The sequence below is a fragment of the Perca flavescens genome, chromosome 21 (genome assembly GCF_004354835.1).
Source record: "Perca flavescens isolate YP-PL-M2 chromosome 21, PFLA_1.0, whole genome shotgun sequence".
NCBI classification, from domain to species: Eukaryota; Metazoa; Chordata; class Actinopteri; order Perciformes; family Percidae; genus Perca; species Perca flavescens.
The window spans coordinates 18,670,808-18,687,319 of record NC_041351.1 but is presented as its reverse complement, the minus strand read 5'-3'; the positions used below and the strand labels follow the sequence as shown (position 1 = coordinate 18,687,319).

Genomic DNA, 16,512 nt, shown 5'->3' with positions numbered 1-16,512 from the left:
AAAATTAACTTTGCTCCATTTCCTTTCCTGTTCCAAATACTTAACACAAGTCTTTTCCTACCCGGAGAGGTTTCCCCTCCTGCTAAGCCAATTTCTACTATTTTAACTTCTCCAAATGGATTTTAACTCCAGGTTTGGCAGACAAAGTGTCAGGCAAAAGTACCAATAAACTTAATACAACAGAGGAAAAAAACACATTCTATTAAACATGCATGAACTCCGTTTGATGGAGTTAAAATGCAAATGAAATTAGTTGAAAAGGCAAATTCAAATCTATCTGAGACAGACCACGCACGCACGCACGCACGCACGCACGCACGCACGCACGCGCACGCACGCACGCACGCACGCACGCACAATTATCTCACCTGGCCTGCGGTGACACCTGGAGCACGATGGTGTTCATGATGAGGGGTACAAACTCTGACACCACATTGTGAATGTTCAGCTTATATAGCTAGGGGGACAGAGCAAACACACAATCTCGATTAATGAAAAACTAGCCTCATTTTAATACACAGGTTCCAAAACTCCATGTTTCTACATCTATTTTTATAGGCAAATGTGTTAAAACTTCCATGACTCCAATTATTATTAAAATGCGGAGGAGCCAATTCAGTTAGCAGAGTCAACATTTTTTAAATAAAACACAACTTAATTACTAGGGGTGTAAGAAAACATTTACACACTTGAATATCACAATATTTCATTTTGCAATACTGTATCGATTTTCAAAAAAGGCAATATCTTTTTCTTTTTTTACGTTGAAAAATATTCATGTAAGACAGTGGTTCACGTTTATGTTGTGTTTAAATCCCCTACCGCTAGATGGCTATGCTGAGACGCACCACTAGTGTCCTTGCCTAACAGTGCCTAGCAGTGCCTGACTTTTTGCTAGAAGCTAACAATGTAGCTATGGCTGAACTTTGGCCTACTTTAGCATATAAAAAAATTAGCTCACTAAGAATCTGTGAACCACTACCCCAAACTGGCAGTTTGATTTTCTGTGTACTGAATTGTTTACCTAAAGTAATCTTCTTTGACTTTTTTTAAATATTAGTTTTTCTAAAATTATACTTTAAAAAAATCCCAATATATCACCTTACGCACAATATCGCAATTTATTGCAATATATTGAATCGTGACCCCTGTATCGTGATACGTATTGTATCGCCAGATTCTTGCCAATACACAGCCCTATTAATTACCAACCCTAAAAAACGTCAAATTCACTGTCATTTTTATGTTTTCTTTGCATGTAAAATGAATTTAGGAAAAAAGCAGATGACACATTTTGAAATAAAAAAAATCTGTTATAGGACCACGTTACCAAGGGTTACTGTGTGATGGTTATATTTAGAGAAGTCGCAAACCTGATACATCAGCACCACTATGATAGGCAGCTCTGCCAGCACTTTGAGAGACAAGGACCCCCGTGGGATGATGGTGTGCTAGAGGCAGAAACAAAGTGAGAAACACAATGAGGATGACTGAAATAACCAGATGACACTCACCACACCATCAAATAAAGTGATTCTGGCAGATGTACCATTGTACACAGTAAACAAGAGATAAAACAAAGTCAGGTTCAGATAAGTGGACATCTGACCACAAGGTTGCTGGTTTAAGTCCTTGTCAGTTCTTGTACATTTCCCATTATAAAAATGTCACACTTTTTTCCCCTGCTGTAAGATTGTTTTCAGGGTAAGTAAGATGGAAGTTTTGTGGGTTCCCCTGTTATTGTGCCAACACGGTGCACTACTACCATCCTGTGGATACAGACAGTACTGTAAAAGTATGCAATATGGATTTTGAAACAGTGGAGACATAAACTCCTACAAACGGTTGGTTAGCTAGCTTACTGTTCGTGTTTCGCTGTCTTCCCTCTCAGGTGCAGTCTTGACCAACACCGACGTGATCATCCCTACCATTTCTGGGGAGGGAACCGTGTTCTCTGCTATCACCTGCGGGTTCTCAAAGTACCTGAGCTGTTGGGTGCAGAAAGATACAGTGGTTAGAGGAAACACTGACACAGGAGAAAAGGAAAAGAGGAGAAGAAAATAACAAGTTACTTAGTCCTTCCAGTAAAAACTTAATCAAGTCAGAACCAAAAACTTGAAAAACAAAGCCACTGATATGAAGGTTGTACTTACAACAACTTTCTGAAGGTCTTTGTAAATCTGCTTCACGAAGTCTAGAAAGTGATGAATCTGAGAAGAGAGGATTATGGAGAACATATTAATCCAAACTCTCTTTTCTTTTTCATGAAGAATGAGAGGAAACCAATCATTTATAATCCCATTTTTGGCATCACATGAACATTGACAAATATGCTTTTGTCATGAAAAATGATGTAGACCATGGAAAAAGAATCGCTCTGCATGTCTGCATTTAACAGAACAGGTACAAAACACAGGGAAACAATTTGCCAGGTTTTTCAATCAAATTGACAAATAGTCAGCTAAGAATTTACTAAGTTGTGGACAGCTCTATATAACTTTAAAAAAATATTTCACAATTCAATTCATATAATAATAATAATAATAATAATAATAAACATAATTCATAAATGTCAAGGAACCTTGCTAAGGTTCTCACCTCCTGAGAGATTGGAGGCCGGAACTGTTTGTGCAGCTCAATAATGATGCGAAGGCATATCAGCACATTTTCCTCACTTTCAATCTGTAAAGACAAAAAGAGGGAAAAACATGAATGTGACATGGCAACACAATAGCTCTTGTATCTATGGAATAACACCATAATATTTATTTGCCCTCTATCCAGAGTGACAACAATGTTCACTGTTTTCCAATCCACTGTATTTATCCAGTTCCATTAATTCTTTGTAAAATGTCAAAAAAAAAAAAAACTATTACCACCACAGACATGTAACAGCTTTCGGGGGGTGGGTTTATATTAATTTTCCACGACTCTATGTACATTTATTGAGCTTTGGAAACCGATTAGCTGTTAAAAAGTAAGGCAACTCAACTAAGAGCGGTAAAAACAACGTTTAAGTGAATGATGTAAAATGAAAAAACTTGAAATGTTCTGTTGTAAGAGAATAGGACTCATACCTCTAGGAAGCGGAACATGACAGACAGGATGTTCTTGGTGTGTGGGCGAAGGTGTTCATTTGTTGGAATGCGGTGGATGATTTCCAGCACCAGCTTTCTCAATTGCTGAAAAAATGGATAACATTTTAAGTTCAGAATTCAGCTTTGGTACAAATTATCATATTTGATATGATCAAATGAATTGATTAATTCAAAAGTGGGTGTATGGGATTATCATCATAGCAAGCGAGTCAGCTCAATTGTGAATGTTGGACCATATCCACTGCAGTCATGCTACTTAATCTTATTAATGTTGACTTATTACTGAGACTAATGTCAGTGACCAAATCAGTATTTCTGCTAAACTTGTCTGTAGGTTTTGAACATTGCTGAATAGATTCAAGTTGGTAAGTGTAGGAAGAAGCCACATACCTGTGTAGGTTTTTCTTGGAGGAATTGAACCTCTCCATCCTGAAGAAACGTGAGGAAGCGAGGGATTATGTGTTCCAAGAAGGTGGAGTACTGAGGCGAAGATGTCACATTCTGAAATTGAAAGTCCAAGACATGTTATGTCATGTAGTAACTCAGTATATCCTGCAGTCATGTTTCAGTGCTGTGCAACTTTTCATCAAAGATTCTGCTTCTTTGCTGCAGGCATCTATCACTGTATCAAAAACGTACTGTATATTTCCTAGGTTCAGTTACAGCTCAAACAAATCCTTAGAGAATTACGCTTTTATGGAATCTATCAAACTTCTTAAATATCCATAATAATAAATCAAGAGACAATTAAAATGAATCCCCTTCAGCACACACTGACAACATTCATCAAACTTACCTCAAAGTTCTCGCTGACCTCCTGCATCATCTTTAGCTTAGTTTCATCAGCTGGAAGTTGAAGGACAGAATGTCGCCATTACTCAAACTTGCTAATGATACAGTTTCACTTTTCATAGCTGTCTCAATGTGCTCAGCAGGGGCTCTCAGATCTTATCAGTTTTACTTTCAGCGTCCAGTTTGATCAAAAGGTACATCAAGAATCACACTTCTAGACACTCTCACACACGCACACACACAAGCACTCTCCCAGACACACCCACCTTTGACTGGACTAAAGCATATCGCTCTCATCACATTGCCCATGCTAAGCACAAGTGCCTTATCTGAACCATCATTTGTTTTGTGGAGACTAAGCAGGAAAAAGTGCAATGCAATAAATATGTTTGAGAAATGTGTTCTTTGAATTTGTAACTTTAATTCCAAACAAGAAATACTATAAGACACTTTCGATTGTGTATACCTATAGCTTTAATAGCTACATTAATTACAGCAACTCCTATCATACAAACCTCTTCTTACTACTCTTTATAATTGCCAAATATTTAAAAAGTCGATTTAAAGTAGTGGGATAAGTTGCATCCACTCTAATCAATACTTCATCTGATAACCTGTTGATGCTCTAAAAAAACAATTTAACAAACAATTTAAGTAAAAGTACCCTTGATAATTTAAATGGGATAAAATACAGATAGAACTTTTCAGAAACTGCATCATTATGAAGCTTTCTTCTGACATGTCAGACATCTGACATAACTCCTGTCTAGATTAATCATGTCTAACGTTAGCAATACACTGCGAGGTCTAGGAACTTACGTGTGTTAGCGTCTGTGAGTGCTGCCACAAACTGCAGGTATTTCTTCATAAGTGTAGTCTGGTCGACCACAGTGGGGCTGGGTGCGGGCACAAAAGCCATGGTGGCAGATGGGACAGACCGGGCTGTTGTGGTGGGGAAAGGGGGCAGACAACAGTCTGCACAGATCTCACTGTGATCTCATGTGCACTGAAGAAATGAGAGAGGGGGGAAGAAATCAGTTCCCGTTAATCTAAGTAAATGTATTACTATAATATCTATATTTGTAGAACATGTAGGCAAAATACAGTGTTGGTTGTTACGAGGAAGTGACAGTGTCTGACCAAAGAGGTTTGACAAGCAAACCGGTAACAGATTCACAAACATGCCTCTTAGAGGGCGCACAGTGATGACATCGTAACAAGCGTCAGCTAGCACAATTTTTGTATACTCCGATAGCATTTGTGAATTAAAAACAGGGGGTTTTGGCGTCAAAGCGGTAACCATTTTATTATTAAGAGGAGTTACATGCTTATGCATCCGCTCAATAAAGCCACAACACGCACATATAATATTACTTTTGCATAACACGTTAGCAACCGTTAGCTAATAAGCTAGCTTTCCCAAAGAAAGAAAGCGCTCGCGCATCCCCTCACGTTTGACTCAAACTTGGAAGAGAAAATAAACACAGGCCACAGGGAGTAAACACCTTTTCTCAAACAAGAACATGTTTAAAGGTTATTCCTTAACAGGGTGGTGTGGAGAAAACCTACTATTTAACCAACGTTTAAAAGAAAAATCGAAGCATTTGCACTTACCCAGCACCACAGACAGGAAACCGCCGCTCCGTATCCGCCGCGCTCTCGCTGCTGGCTGCTCCGGGCTTGCGACCAGCAAAGATGTGTGATATCCCTCCGCGTATTGTGTATCATATTTTCCCTATACATGTATATGTACAGTATAATAATGTTTGACCGACAAAGATATATGCAGACAAGTGATACAATTGATGTTCAATTTTTTGAAAATCATTTTTATTTGTCAAAACGTTTTTTCTAGTACCAGCGGAACGATACACAGTCAAAACCAGTGGATATAAGACCATCGTTTTCGATGGTCATCTGGCTCCTAGGATTGTTAGCAGAAGAAGTAAATTTGCGGGTAACTGCGCATGGTCTCATCCATGGGCAGTACCATAGCATAAATGTCTATGGGCAGTACCATCTGGGAGTGGTGTAGGCCTACTGTAGGCTATCTTGTCTAAATGCAATAGAGCATGTAAAGCATCTCAACACCTATTGCAGTATTGGGTAGACTTTATTAGGCCTACTTTATTAATAAATTAAACTAACAACCTTTGGTTAATAAAATGATGAAAACCTTTGCTGTTGTTTATCCTCCTCTTAATATTATTTTTAGTTTGTCCCAAGTTATTGGGTCTAACTCTTTTAAACTCATTAATTCTGTATTTTCAAGGTTAATCAAGTAATTAATAGTGGGTCATGAGTTTTGCAATTCCTAATAAGCCAATAAGTCTGCAGTTATGATTGCATTAATTTAATGTTTTTACCACAATCCCACATCTCCCTAATTGTAAATGTATTAATTTTGTTTAAGATATAACGGCAGGGATAAACTGGATTAGCGGAGGGATCTTCCCGATGCTTAAAATTCAAAGCAAGTGTCATGCCAGAGGAGAATTAAGACCAGCCAGAGGGAAATTTCACAACCTGGCAAACCTAAAAGATCTCAATATTAATGGGAATTATGATGGATAATAACTGATGCATGAAGAATAATGAGGGGTGGGCCACAAGATGGAATGACTCAGAACAGAATTTAGTTAATTTATTCATTGTTTTAATTAATTTCTTACATAGTTAGCATGGTTTGTTTTTTCACCACAAGATGGCAGCCCACTGAAGGAAAAAGTAGATCTAAATTCTCCATTCTCTGAAATCCTTGGTGCTAAATTTAAACAAGCATAGTGCCAAGCCCATGGTGTGTAATTAAACACTTGTATTTCATCTCTTGATCTGAGGCCAACATCTGCTGTAGGACCCCTTTGAACAGAACAAGTATGAAGCTGACAAATATTCTTCCTCCACATCATTTTCCTGTGCCTATATGTGTGTTTTTTTATCTTTAAAGTGGATTTTTTTTTACTTTTATAAGATAGTGCTCAAAGATAGTCGTGTGACATTAATAGAGGTCAGCCAGTAATCTGGAGTAGGGAGTTTTGTGGTTTTTGTCAATCATTTTGTAGGTGATATTGCTCAAACTATTTGAGAGGATGGGAGCCAAAAATGATTTTACAATGGCTGTTCTGGTTTTCATTGATCCAGATAGTTTTCTCTCTCTCTCTTCGTTCTTGCATTGGAAAGTCATTGTTAACATAAGTTACTGTCATGCACACACATGAAAGTGTGTGTATATGGCAACAAGGCTTGACATTCATTTCTTTTTCATAATGCTTGTTTCAATAGCTTTGGAAATAATGAAGTCGGATTGAAAGATGGTCATTATTTAGCTTGGCATGTCTTCTGCCCACATGCTTTACTAATGAGTTTAAATTCATAATTCTCTCCTTTATAGAATCCTCTTTCCATAGAGTGAACCCACTGGCAAAAGACTGTGGAAGCCTTTCACTTAATGTCATGTATAATATAAGAGGTAATTTGACGTATAATGTGACATTCTCATTCTCTTTCTCGCTCTCTGTTCCCTAAGTAATGATGAGCTGCTAAAAGATGTTTGTCTCAGGCTTATTGCACTGTCCTGTTTGTTTCATTAGTGTTTTTTTTTTTTTGTGTGTGTGTGACAGAGGCTTTATCCTGAGAGTGGAGAGTGGATGACACACTGGTTCTCCGGCTTTCCAAAAACCACTCATGTGTCCATTAGATTTGTGTTTTTTTCAGTGCACAGCTGCGGCTGCTGATGCCCTTATGATGAAGCCTGATCAGCTCTGCATTATTTCTCATATAGAAAGAAGTGTACTTTCTTTGAGGCTGAGACTGATTCATCAACAATACCCTGAATATCTATTCATGCATCTAAAGCTCCCATGCACATTTACTGTTTCAACCCATATGCTTTCCTGGGGTCTGCAGAAAAAGAGGACATGATGAACAATTGTTTAAAAGACTTAGAGCAGACACTCTTCCAGATTTTGACTATGGTTGTTATTGGAAATTGTATAATGTCAGTGTTGTTCCATTTCCCTGAGCTGTTTTTAATTAGCTGGAGTTTAAATTGGACTGGCAGATACCTTTTGTCTTTGTCACCTAGTAAGCAGAAAATAGGTGTGATGTCAGAGTAAAACATTTTGGGTTTAACCGTGGGAGGCCAAGTCTGTCACTGATGATGGTAATTGGTTTGCAAGGCTTTGAAAAGCAACCAAACCCTGTGTACAGCAAACTGAAGGTGTTGATGGTCAATCACTGCTGCCAGATCCTGCTTCTTTCTTTCTTTCTTTCTTTCTTTCTTTCTTTTTCTTTCTTTCTTTCTTTCTTTCTTTCTTTCTTCTTTCTCTGCTGTAAAATTCTCAAAAAATAAAAGAATTCATTTTTTTTTTTAAATGTATTTACTAAATCACATTTATGTACAATTGTGTTGTAGTTGTCGTGTGTACAATCCAAATCCAAATTATGGAATTTATGATAAAATATTTGACAGCAAACTTTTTTTAATTAATATTTTCAAAGTATTGCATTTTCAGATTTGAAACCATATATCCAGATACCGTATCAGCTAAATCAGCCACATCCTGAAAAGTTTTCATATTGTTCTGCGCTTTCAAATCTACCAAAACTAACGAAAGTAACAGTGGTAGAAAGTACATTTACTCAAGTAGTGTACTTGAGTACAATGTTGTTGTACTTACTTGAGTATTCCTATTTCGTGCTATAGCCTACTTCTACTCATCTACATTTCAGAGGGAAGTTTATTTGCCAGATATAATTACTTTCAAGTGAATATTTTACATGAAAAAAACACATTCTAAGCTTATAAAATATAATGCATTGTTTAGGATTAAACCAGTGGTTCCAATCATTTCCCCCTCTAATATTATCTGAGGGTTTTAGGTGTTTAAGGCCCAAAGAGGTGAGATTATCCAAATATTTCACATAAAGAACTTTTTTTCTTCATTGTACATTTACTCCTAGAGTAGTCACAATGTAGGACACTGATTGGCTGACAACCACAGCTCCCTTAAAGGTTCCATATTATGCTCATTTTCACGTTCATACTTGTATTTTGAGTTTTTACTAGAACAGGTTTACATGCATTAATTACAACACATTATTTTTCTCATACTGTCTGGCTGAGTATACCTGCATTCACCCTCTGTCTGAATTTCTCCATTTTAGTGTCTGTCTCTTTAAGCCCCCCTCCCAAAAAAGCCCAGTCTGCTCTGATTGGTCAGCATTTCTGGATCTTCTGCATGTGCACTCTCGGCGTCTCTGCACTGTCATTGCAGCCGGAGAATGACTGTAATGGCACTACAATAGCCTATTTATAGTATTGTGACATCACAATTGCGTGGAAGTACTGACGGCTCGTTTTGAAGACACAGTTTCTGAATAGGGGCTGTGTGCTTTTCTTTTCTACTTTCACAGTATTTCTTTAGCACCTGAACCTGCTTTATAATCAATAAAAACATGGAAATCACTTAAAATATGGGACTTACTAAGTTAAGTGAGGAGAACCTACTGGATGAGGCTTTCTATTTCAAATGGTACAAACTGGTGGATTTCTGAAATATTTTATTGACACGAGTCAGTCATGACAGACATGATGCGTAATGCGTAGACATTAGTCTAACTGCCTGTAAGACTGGTTACTTAGGAACACACAACGTGTTACGTACTCACTTGAATAACAGTGTTTTTATTGATGTCTTGATCTGATTGTTATTTACAGCAAATTAGAATTGCTACAGCTGAGTTGTCTTGCTGTTATAGAAACATCACAATTGAACAATGTGTACTTAATGAATACAACCAAACAGTTTCTACTGTCATTCAAGATTCACTGATTAACTGTGCACAGTCATGTGTGATTTGGAGCATAGTTGGACGCCATATTCAAAGCACAGTGGTATTTCTTCCAGTCCGCACACCGGGAATTATTGACATTTCACTAATTGTTTACCACCACATCCTGTTTTTTCACTGCTTCCTTTCTTGAGGTGACTCGCCTGTATTTATAATAATTTGTCATGTTTTTGATGGTTTGGAAAACTCTGGCATGCATATGCATGTTTTTTTTTAATGTTTTCCCTTTACATATAAATTATTTAGAGTTCTTTGTCATCTAAAACCAAACAAGTTGTATGCATCATTGCATGAAATAAAATGTGTCCCACACAAAAAGTTTGAGATGTTGAGAGGTAAATTGTGAGGTGATTTAATGTTGAAAAAATAGCAATGTTGATTAAGTGCCATTTTTTCATCTTCATGTGATAGCAACATTTCTGGCCAGAACTCATTGTTGCTTTCTGGCCAGTAATAAATGAATTAGGGAACCAGAGAACATCAGAATATATATTGGGACATGAAATGACACTGGGATGCAACAAAGATAGATCACACCTTTCCCATCCTTGTGGCAACCCTTTATCAACTGTTGTGCGATAAATAACTACCCAGAGTCTTCATTGCTTAATTAACTTTCCAAATAAATCAACAAATGTTTGACCCAGCTGCTCGGTGACGTCAACCTACTACAACCAATCCAGAAGCTTCTACAGAAACTTTTTTTGTTTGTTGGTAATCCTATTTCCTCAGAGGAGCTGTCCGATCAGCACCACACTGTTTGCGACAGAAATAGTTCCTTTTACACAACCCACATTAACCGGGCTTACAGTGGCCGAGTCAACCCTTGATCGGATTTTCCGCTCAGAATTTTCTTCATTTTGCTGGTCAGGGATGGCGCTACTTTGTAGAAATAGTTGTAGGCTACGTTTTGTTTTTTGAGTAGACCTGTTCAGGGTTCACCTTTAAGCACTAAACTTACGAGTGGATTTCGTTAGAGAGTGGTAAGGGTTTAGTGTTTGGTTTTTTAACTTAACAGTAACCGCTGCCAGTATGATTTCACTCTTGTACGGATTGTTATGTTTTTGTACACTGGGCTGCGGTCAACTAGCGAGCGGCCAGGCGGACGATGGAAAGCGATACATCTGCCGGGCAATACCCCTCAGCGGCGATGCCAGTTGCCCTGTGACATTGTTGCCCGAGCTAAACGCCGGCAGCCAGGAAGAGGAGCTCAGAAACACTGTCATGCAGCTACGGGAGACAATTTTACAGCAGAAAGAAACGATTTCCAAACAGATAGGCACCATCAACGAGCTAACCACCAAGCTGTCGCTCTGCGCCTCAGCCACGGATGACAGGATTAACGAAAAGGGGGGTTCCTGGGGCAAAGGAAAGCAAAACACAATGGGGGACGTTCCCAGAGATCCAAATGACACCATCGACAGTCTTGGAAAAACCATGCAAGGACTCAAGGATCGGTTGGAGAACTTGGAGGTAGGTCAGAACCAAATGCGCAAAGAGTAGGTACCCTCTGTGCTAAAGTTATGCGTAAAAGCTCAGTTTAAATCTTGGAGCGGATTTATAGGATTACTGCTCAGCAGTAGACTGGTACTTCTGAGAATCATTAGAGTGCATATCAAACAGGTATCTGTGAGAAAGAGATGAATTGTCTAATTGGCCAGCATTACACTTCCTATTGCGCAGAGCCGATTATGTGACGTGTGTTTACTGCGATTGTCCTATAATTAAGGTGCTCTAAAAATAACGAACAATGTCTTCCTCCTAGTGTAAAAATGGCAAAGTGTTAGTGACTCTGACCTCTCATGCATTATAATCAGGCCTACATTAAAAGGCACATACTAGGGATCGTTTATAAGCTCATCAGATAAAAGGATTGGAAAACTGACCGAAACTTTAGACAATCCTGAAACTACATCTGCAGGCCTGTCAATCAGTCATGCAGAAGAATGGACTTATACTCTCTGCACTTCCTGCTCATGTTGTCCTGTCCATCCTTCTTTAGCAACAGCATCTGCGAGCCAACATATCCGGCGCCTCGTTCCCCAGCGAGCTGCGCGACCTGCTGCAGCGTCGGCTCGGGCAGCTGGAGAAGCAGCTCCTGAAGAAAGTCACCAACCTGGAGCAGGAGAAGAGCATGCTGTCCAATGCCACAGCCGCCTACAGGCTGAAGACAGAGAGCACGCTGAATGCCCTGGTGGACAGGATCAGTGAGCTGGAGAAAGGTAAAGGAAAACACTGGTTGTCATTCAGCAACTGTCATCATAAAGTCAAGGTAAAATATTGTTTTTAAATGATCAGGTAGGTATTGGAGCAGGGAGATGGGCTGCATGATTTGAGGAAAATATCTAATTGTGATACATTTTTGAGTGATACTGCGATTGCGATATGATTACGATATTGGAGGGAATCATAATTTGTGTATCATTGTTCTCTTTTTCGTTAAAAAGTATTAAAAAGTAAAAGAAATGAAAATGATTCTAGTGTGATTTATGCAAGGATCTGTACCAAACAAAGATTTTTTTTTCTTCAGTCTGTAGGATACGATTTGTAGGCTGGGACGTCACTGCAGCACCACTTAATACTTAATTCAGAATGGTTTGCCTTTAACAATTATTGCCCCACCTACGATTTGGATACTGCACTATAGTCCATATTGCAATTTCGATATATTGTGATTAATTATGCAGCCCTAGTAGAGGATGAGTGAATTGGAAAATGGTCCATGGTGCTGCACAGAACTAAAATGTGTACGAGACTGTATAAAGCACGCAACCTATTGTGCATCTACTATACTAATGGAGAGGAGGCAGATGAAGGTACTCAGGGGAATAAAAAGAGTTGAGAGGGTCTGATGATTCAGTGACACAGACTGTTACGACACTCTGTGTATTGAACATAAAGGGAGGTGATGCTGTTGTTTCCCCCACTTTCATTCCAAGGCAATGATTAACACCTTTAAGAAAACACCACATAGAACACCTCTCACCTGTCCCGCCCTGTCCCTTTCTCTTTTCTCTCTCTTTGTCTCATTACAGGAGGAGGAGACTTCAAGTCCCCAGAGCAGTTTAAGCTGTCCCTCCCCCAGCGGACCAACTACCTGTACGGCCGCATCACCAAGAGCCTGCCAGAGATGTATGCTTTCACACTCTGCATGTGGATCAAGTCCAGCGCCAGTCCTGGCATTGGGACGCCCTTCTCTTATGGTGTGCCAGGGCAAGCCAATGAGATTGTGCTGATCGAATGGGGCAATAACCCAATAGAGCTGCTCATCAATGACAAGGCAAGAAGTATCTGGTTTTCTAAATCTAAACTTTAATGGTTAAATTAAAGTATGTTAAGTTCAACATCATCTCTTCCTACAACTTGCACAGTTTTCATTCAGCAGTCACACTATATATGTGCTTTTATGTAAGCAAACCACAACTAAGAACATTGTATTTTGAACCATAGGTCGCCCAGTTGCCTTTGGAGGTACGTGATGGAAGGTGGCACCACATCTGCATCTCCTGGACCACACGGGACGGCCAATGGGACGCTTACCAAGACGGAGGGAAGCTGGGAACTGGCGACAACCTGGCGGCCTGGCACCCCATCAAACCCGGGGGGGTCATTATCCTTGGGCAGGAGCAAGTAAGGAAATGCAGTCGGATCTCGTGTGTTTGACCCATGCCTGTTTCTAAAGATTTTGTCATCACTCTAGCTTCTTTGTCACGATGAAAGAAAGCAGCCACTTACCTTGAATTACATCACCAATGCCTTCCTTTTTGTCTTTTCTACACAGAACAGAACACTAACAATGTAGCATCAACTATCTTGTGCAGCATTTTCACATCATCACAAGCAGAACATTTCCAAGCGCAGTGTCAAGTAGTGCAGATGGAAACAAGAAAATTAACTCTGAAGTAGCGGATGGTGGCAGGTCGTCATGACAAAACAATGAGCAAGATGACAGTAAAAATGTCAGTGCCCACAGAAGCTGAGGTCTCCCTCTGGGGAAATCAGTGCATTATTAAAACAAATCAGAATGAGATGCATACATGCGTCTGTTAAGTTCTGTGGGAATCGGAACAGTATTCAAAGGCAGTTCTTATTGGGGGACATTTTCTAGCTACAAGGCTGCCAACTAAGTGGGAAAAGCAGCATACAGCAAAATCCATTTTGATGTAATTTAATTTAAATGATAAATTGTGTTTTAGCCACAGTACCGGCTCCAGGAATAGAAATGACTGGACACTGTCGGTCCACTGCTTTGGTTTATTTTGGTGCCATAATGAGGTTGACATTTGTGGTTTTAAGTTACATATCTCATCAACTATTGGATTGATTGCCATCAAATTTAGTCCAGACATTCATATGCCCCTCAGGGTAAACTGTAATCATTTTGGTGATCCCCTGACCTTTTATGTAGCTCCATTATCAGGACAAAATGACAGTTTGTCTAAAACTTTGGCTTATGACCAGGCTGGCTCCCACTCCGCATCAACACACACCTCCCTCTGTACAGAAGGATCAGCCATTGCGCTACAAAAAGCTATAATTAAAGACTTGGCTCTCTTTCTCCTTATCTTCTTAATCATATCCTCTGAAATTCGCTGTCTTCCACTGATTGTTTGATTGATGTCAGTTCAGGACTATGACCAGTTTACACTGGAATCTGATATGGGCCACATATAAAAAATGTATGTGAACAGCCAAACAAAAACTCTGATCTGAGCAATACATCGGATTTGAGCACTAAAGCCGTCTTAGGCTATGTTCACGCTGAACATAGCCTAAGACGGTGAACATTGTAAACATCACACCTGTTAAACATCAGCATGTCCTTGTGTGCATTGTAGCTTTGTTGATGTTAGCATTTAGCTCAAAGCAGAGCTGCTAGCATGACTGTAGACTCTTGAGTTAGCACAGTAAAAGGAAGGTGACAAAGTTGCTCTGACGATGTTATGAATGGCCACTTTCACTTGGAAGTTCGGAAGTTCAACTGTACGTAATACACACTGCGTACTGCATCCTACATATTGTATGCACTAAGAGTGTGTACTGTGGTATTCAGTTCTGTGTCGAATCTGATCACAGTTCAGACGGACCATTGTGTGTAATACGGTGTGACATTTGGAAAAGCATTGTAGTGGCCTCTTTAGTCTTCTTAATCAAAGACTAATTCAAATCATATCACTAGCCAATCAGAGATTTACACATATTTTAGATGCTTCAATATTTGCACCATTGAACAGAAGAAGTAATAAAACACTCATTAAACCCGAAAGTCCACCCATAGCCCCACTGACTAACTCCTCCACCTCAGTAAGTTAATTAACTTTGATTATCCTGCTGTTTATGGTACCTTACAGGACGTAGTGGGCGGGCGCTTTGATGCCGGACAGGCCTTCGTGGGCGAGCTGAGTCAGGTGAACATTTGGGACCGTATTCTGAAGCCGGTCGAAATCCAGTCCATGGCTAACTGCAGTTCTTACATCCCTGGGAATGTGATCTCTTGGCTAGCAACCAACGTTGAAGTTTTTGGAAGGGGAGCGTTCAAGCGACCCTTGGAGATGTGTCAGGAACGACTGCCCAATGCTTAAAACTCATCTGTCTGCCTATCTTTAGATTAGCAACTGTTTCCATCTATTCAGCTTTTTTTTTTTAATTGTCTGCTCTTACTGTGAGGCAGTTTATGGACTTAAAGGAGACATATCATGCTCATTTTCATGTTCATACTTGTATTTTAGGTTTCTACTAGAACATGTTTACATGCTTTAATGTTGTACATTGATGAATTTAGTTTGATCTGCTCTGTACGGATATATATATATATATATATTTGTGACCCAGGCGAGAGGTCATGTGGAGGCTGAACGCCATCATTGACTGGTGGCTGTTCATTTCAAGTGTCAATCAGAGAGCTACGTAGCAACATTTCTTTTTTTTACCATGACTAAGGTACTTTAATCCTTCAATACACCCACCACCGTGGTAAAGGGTTCCCACAGGTATCGATGCTGAGACATCCTTTGCATCCTCATCCCCACGCAGTCTCCCACACACCTTTCCCTCAACACTCAGTAATGAAAATCCTCTCAGCACAGACGCATGTACTGCTACTATGACAAGGTCCAGACTAGCTGCCGTTGACATGTGAGTTGGTATTGCGTGCTGTCTGGGAGTAAGGAAAGATTTAAGGTCATGCTAATGTTATGTCTATTCCTTAACATGGGAATGGGCTTAGAGCCAACATCAATTACACCTCTGATCCTGACATGTTCAGTCATTGTTAAGGGGACTATCACTGGAAAGGTACAATTTGGTACTTTATCTGTTATGTGTACGTAAGTGTGTGTGCAATAGACTACTGTTGATTTTGTTTTCCAGCTTTCGTATGAGTTAAAACTTAACCTTGTTGGGAAGCTTCATTCTTGGCATACATAACCAATACCAGTGATACTAGTGAGTCTATCACAGTGCTTTTTTTCCTTGCCTTTTTCCATTTGAATAAAAAACTGTTGGTGAATCATGTTGGAAATAATATCCATAGCTTCAATGTTGTGACATATTTTTATTATTTCATATTTGTAACATTGTTGCAGTGGATTGTCTAACCAAGCATACAACAGAAAATACAACCGATTAGTCTGATCAATACTGTCTGTATACTAATCATTTGTATGTGTTGTGTAATCTTTTATTTTTTAGTGTCTGTGTTCAGACAAACTAATTTTAGTTTTTGTTAAAAATCTGTTGTAAGCACATGTATTAGGCGTTGTCCATCTTG

The 16,512-nt window shown here is 39.3% G+C and overlaps 2 protein-coding genes across 2 annotated transcripts in view; one reads left to right on the top strand and one right to left on the bottom strand.

The window, feature by feature from the left end:
* trrap (transformation/transcription domain-associated protein) overlaps positions 1–5,592 on the bottom strand; it is a 96,746-nt gene extending 91,154 nt beyond the window's left edge. The window contains exons 1-10 of the mRNA XM_028566965.1: positions 5,505–5,592; positions 4,710–4,896; positions 3,895–3,944; positions 3,489–3,599; positions 3,078–3,182; positions 2,599–2,682; positions 2,154–2,210; positions 1,863–1,988; positions 1,374–1,451; positions 369–457 (exon numbers count right to left, since the gene is read on the bottom strand). Coding sequence (XP_028422766.1) covers positions 369–457; positions 1,374–1,451; positions 1,863–1,988; positions 2,154–2,210; positions 2,599–2,682; positions 3,078–3,182; positions 3,489–3,599; positions 3,895–3,944; positions 4,710–4,809 — 800 coding nt within the window. The 5' untranslated portion in view covers positions 4,810–4,896; positions 5,505–5,592. The remainder of the gene's footprint in view (positions 1–368; positions 458–1,373; positions 1,452–1,862; positions 1,989–2,153; positions 2,211–2,598; positions 2,683–3,077; positions 3,183–3,488; positions 3,600–3,894; positions 3,945–4,709; positions 4,897–5,504) is intronic.
* A 4,937-nt stretch (positions 5,593–10,529) lies between these two features.
* Positions 10,530–16,280, top strand: nptx2b (neuronal pentraxin IIb). The gene is made up of 5 exons (XM_028568258.1): positions 10,530–11,216; positions 11,746–11,965; positions 12,779–13,023; positions 13,194–13,373; positions 15,095–16,280. Exons 1-5 carry the CDS (start codon positions 10,776–10,778, stop codon positions 15,323–15,325), a joined length of 1,317 nt encoding a protein of 438 aa, XP_028424059.1. The 5' UTR covers positions 10,530–10,775; the 3' UTR covers positions 15,326–16,280.
* The last annotated feature ends 232 nt before the right edge of the window (positions 16,281–16,512 follow it).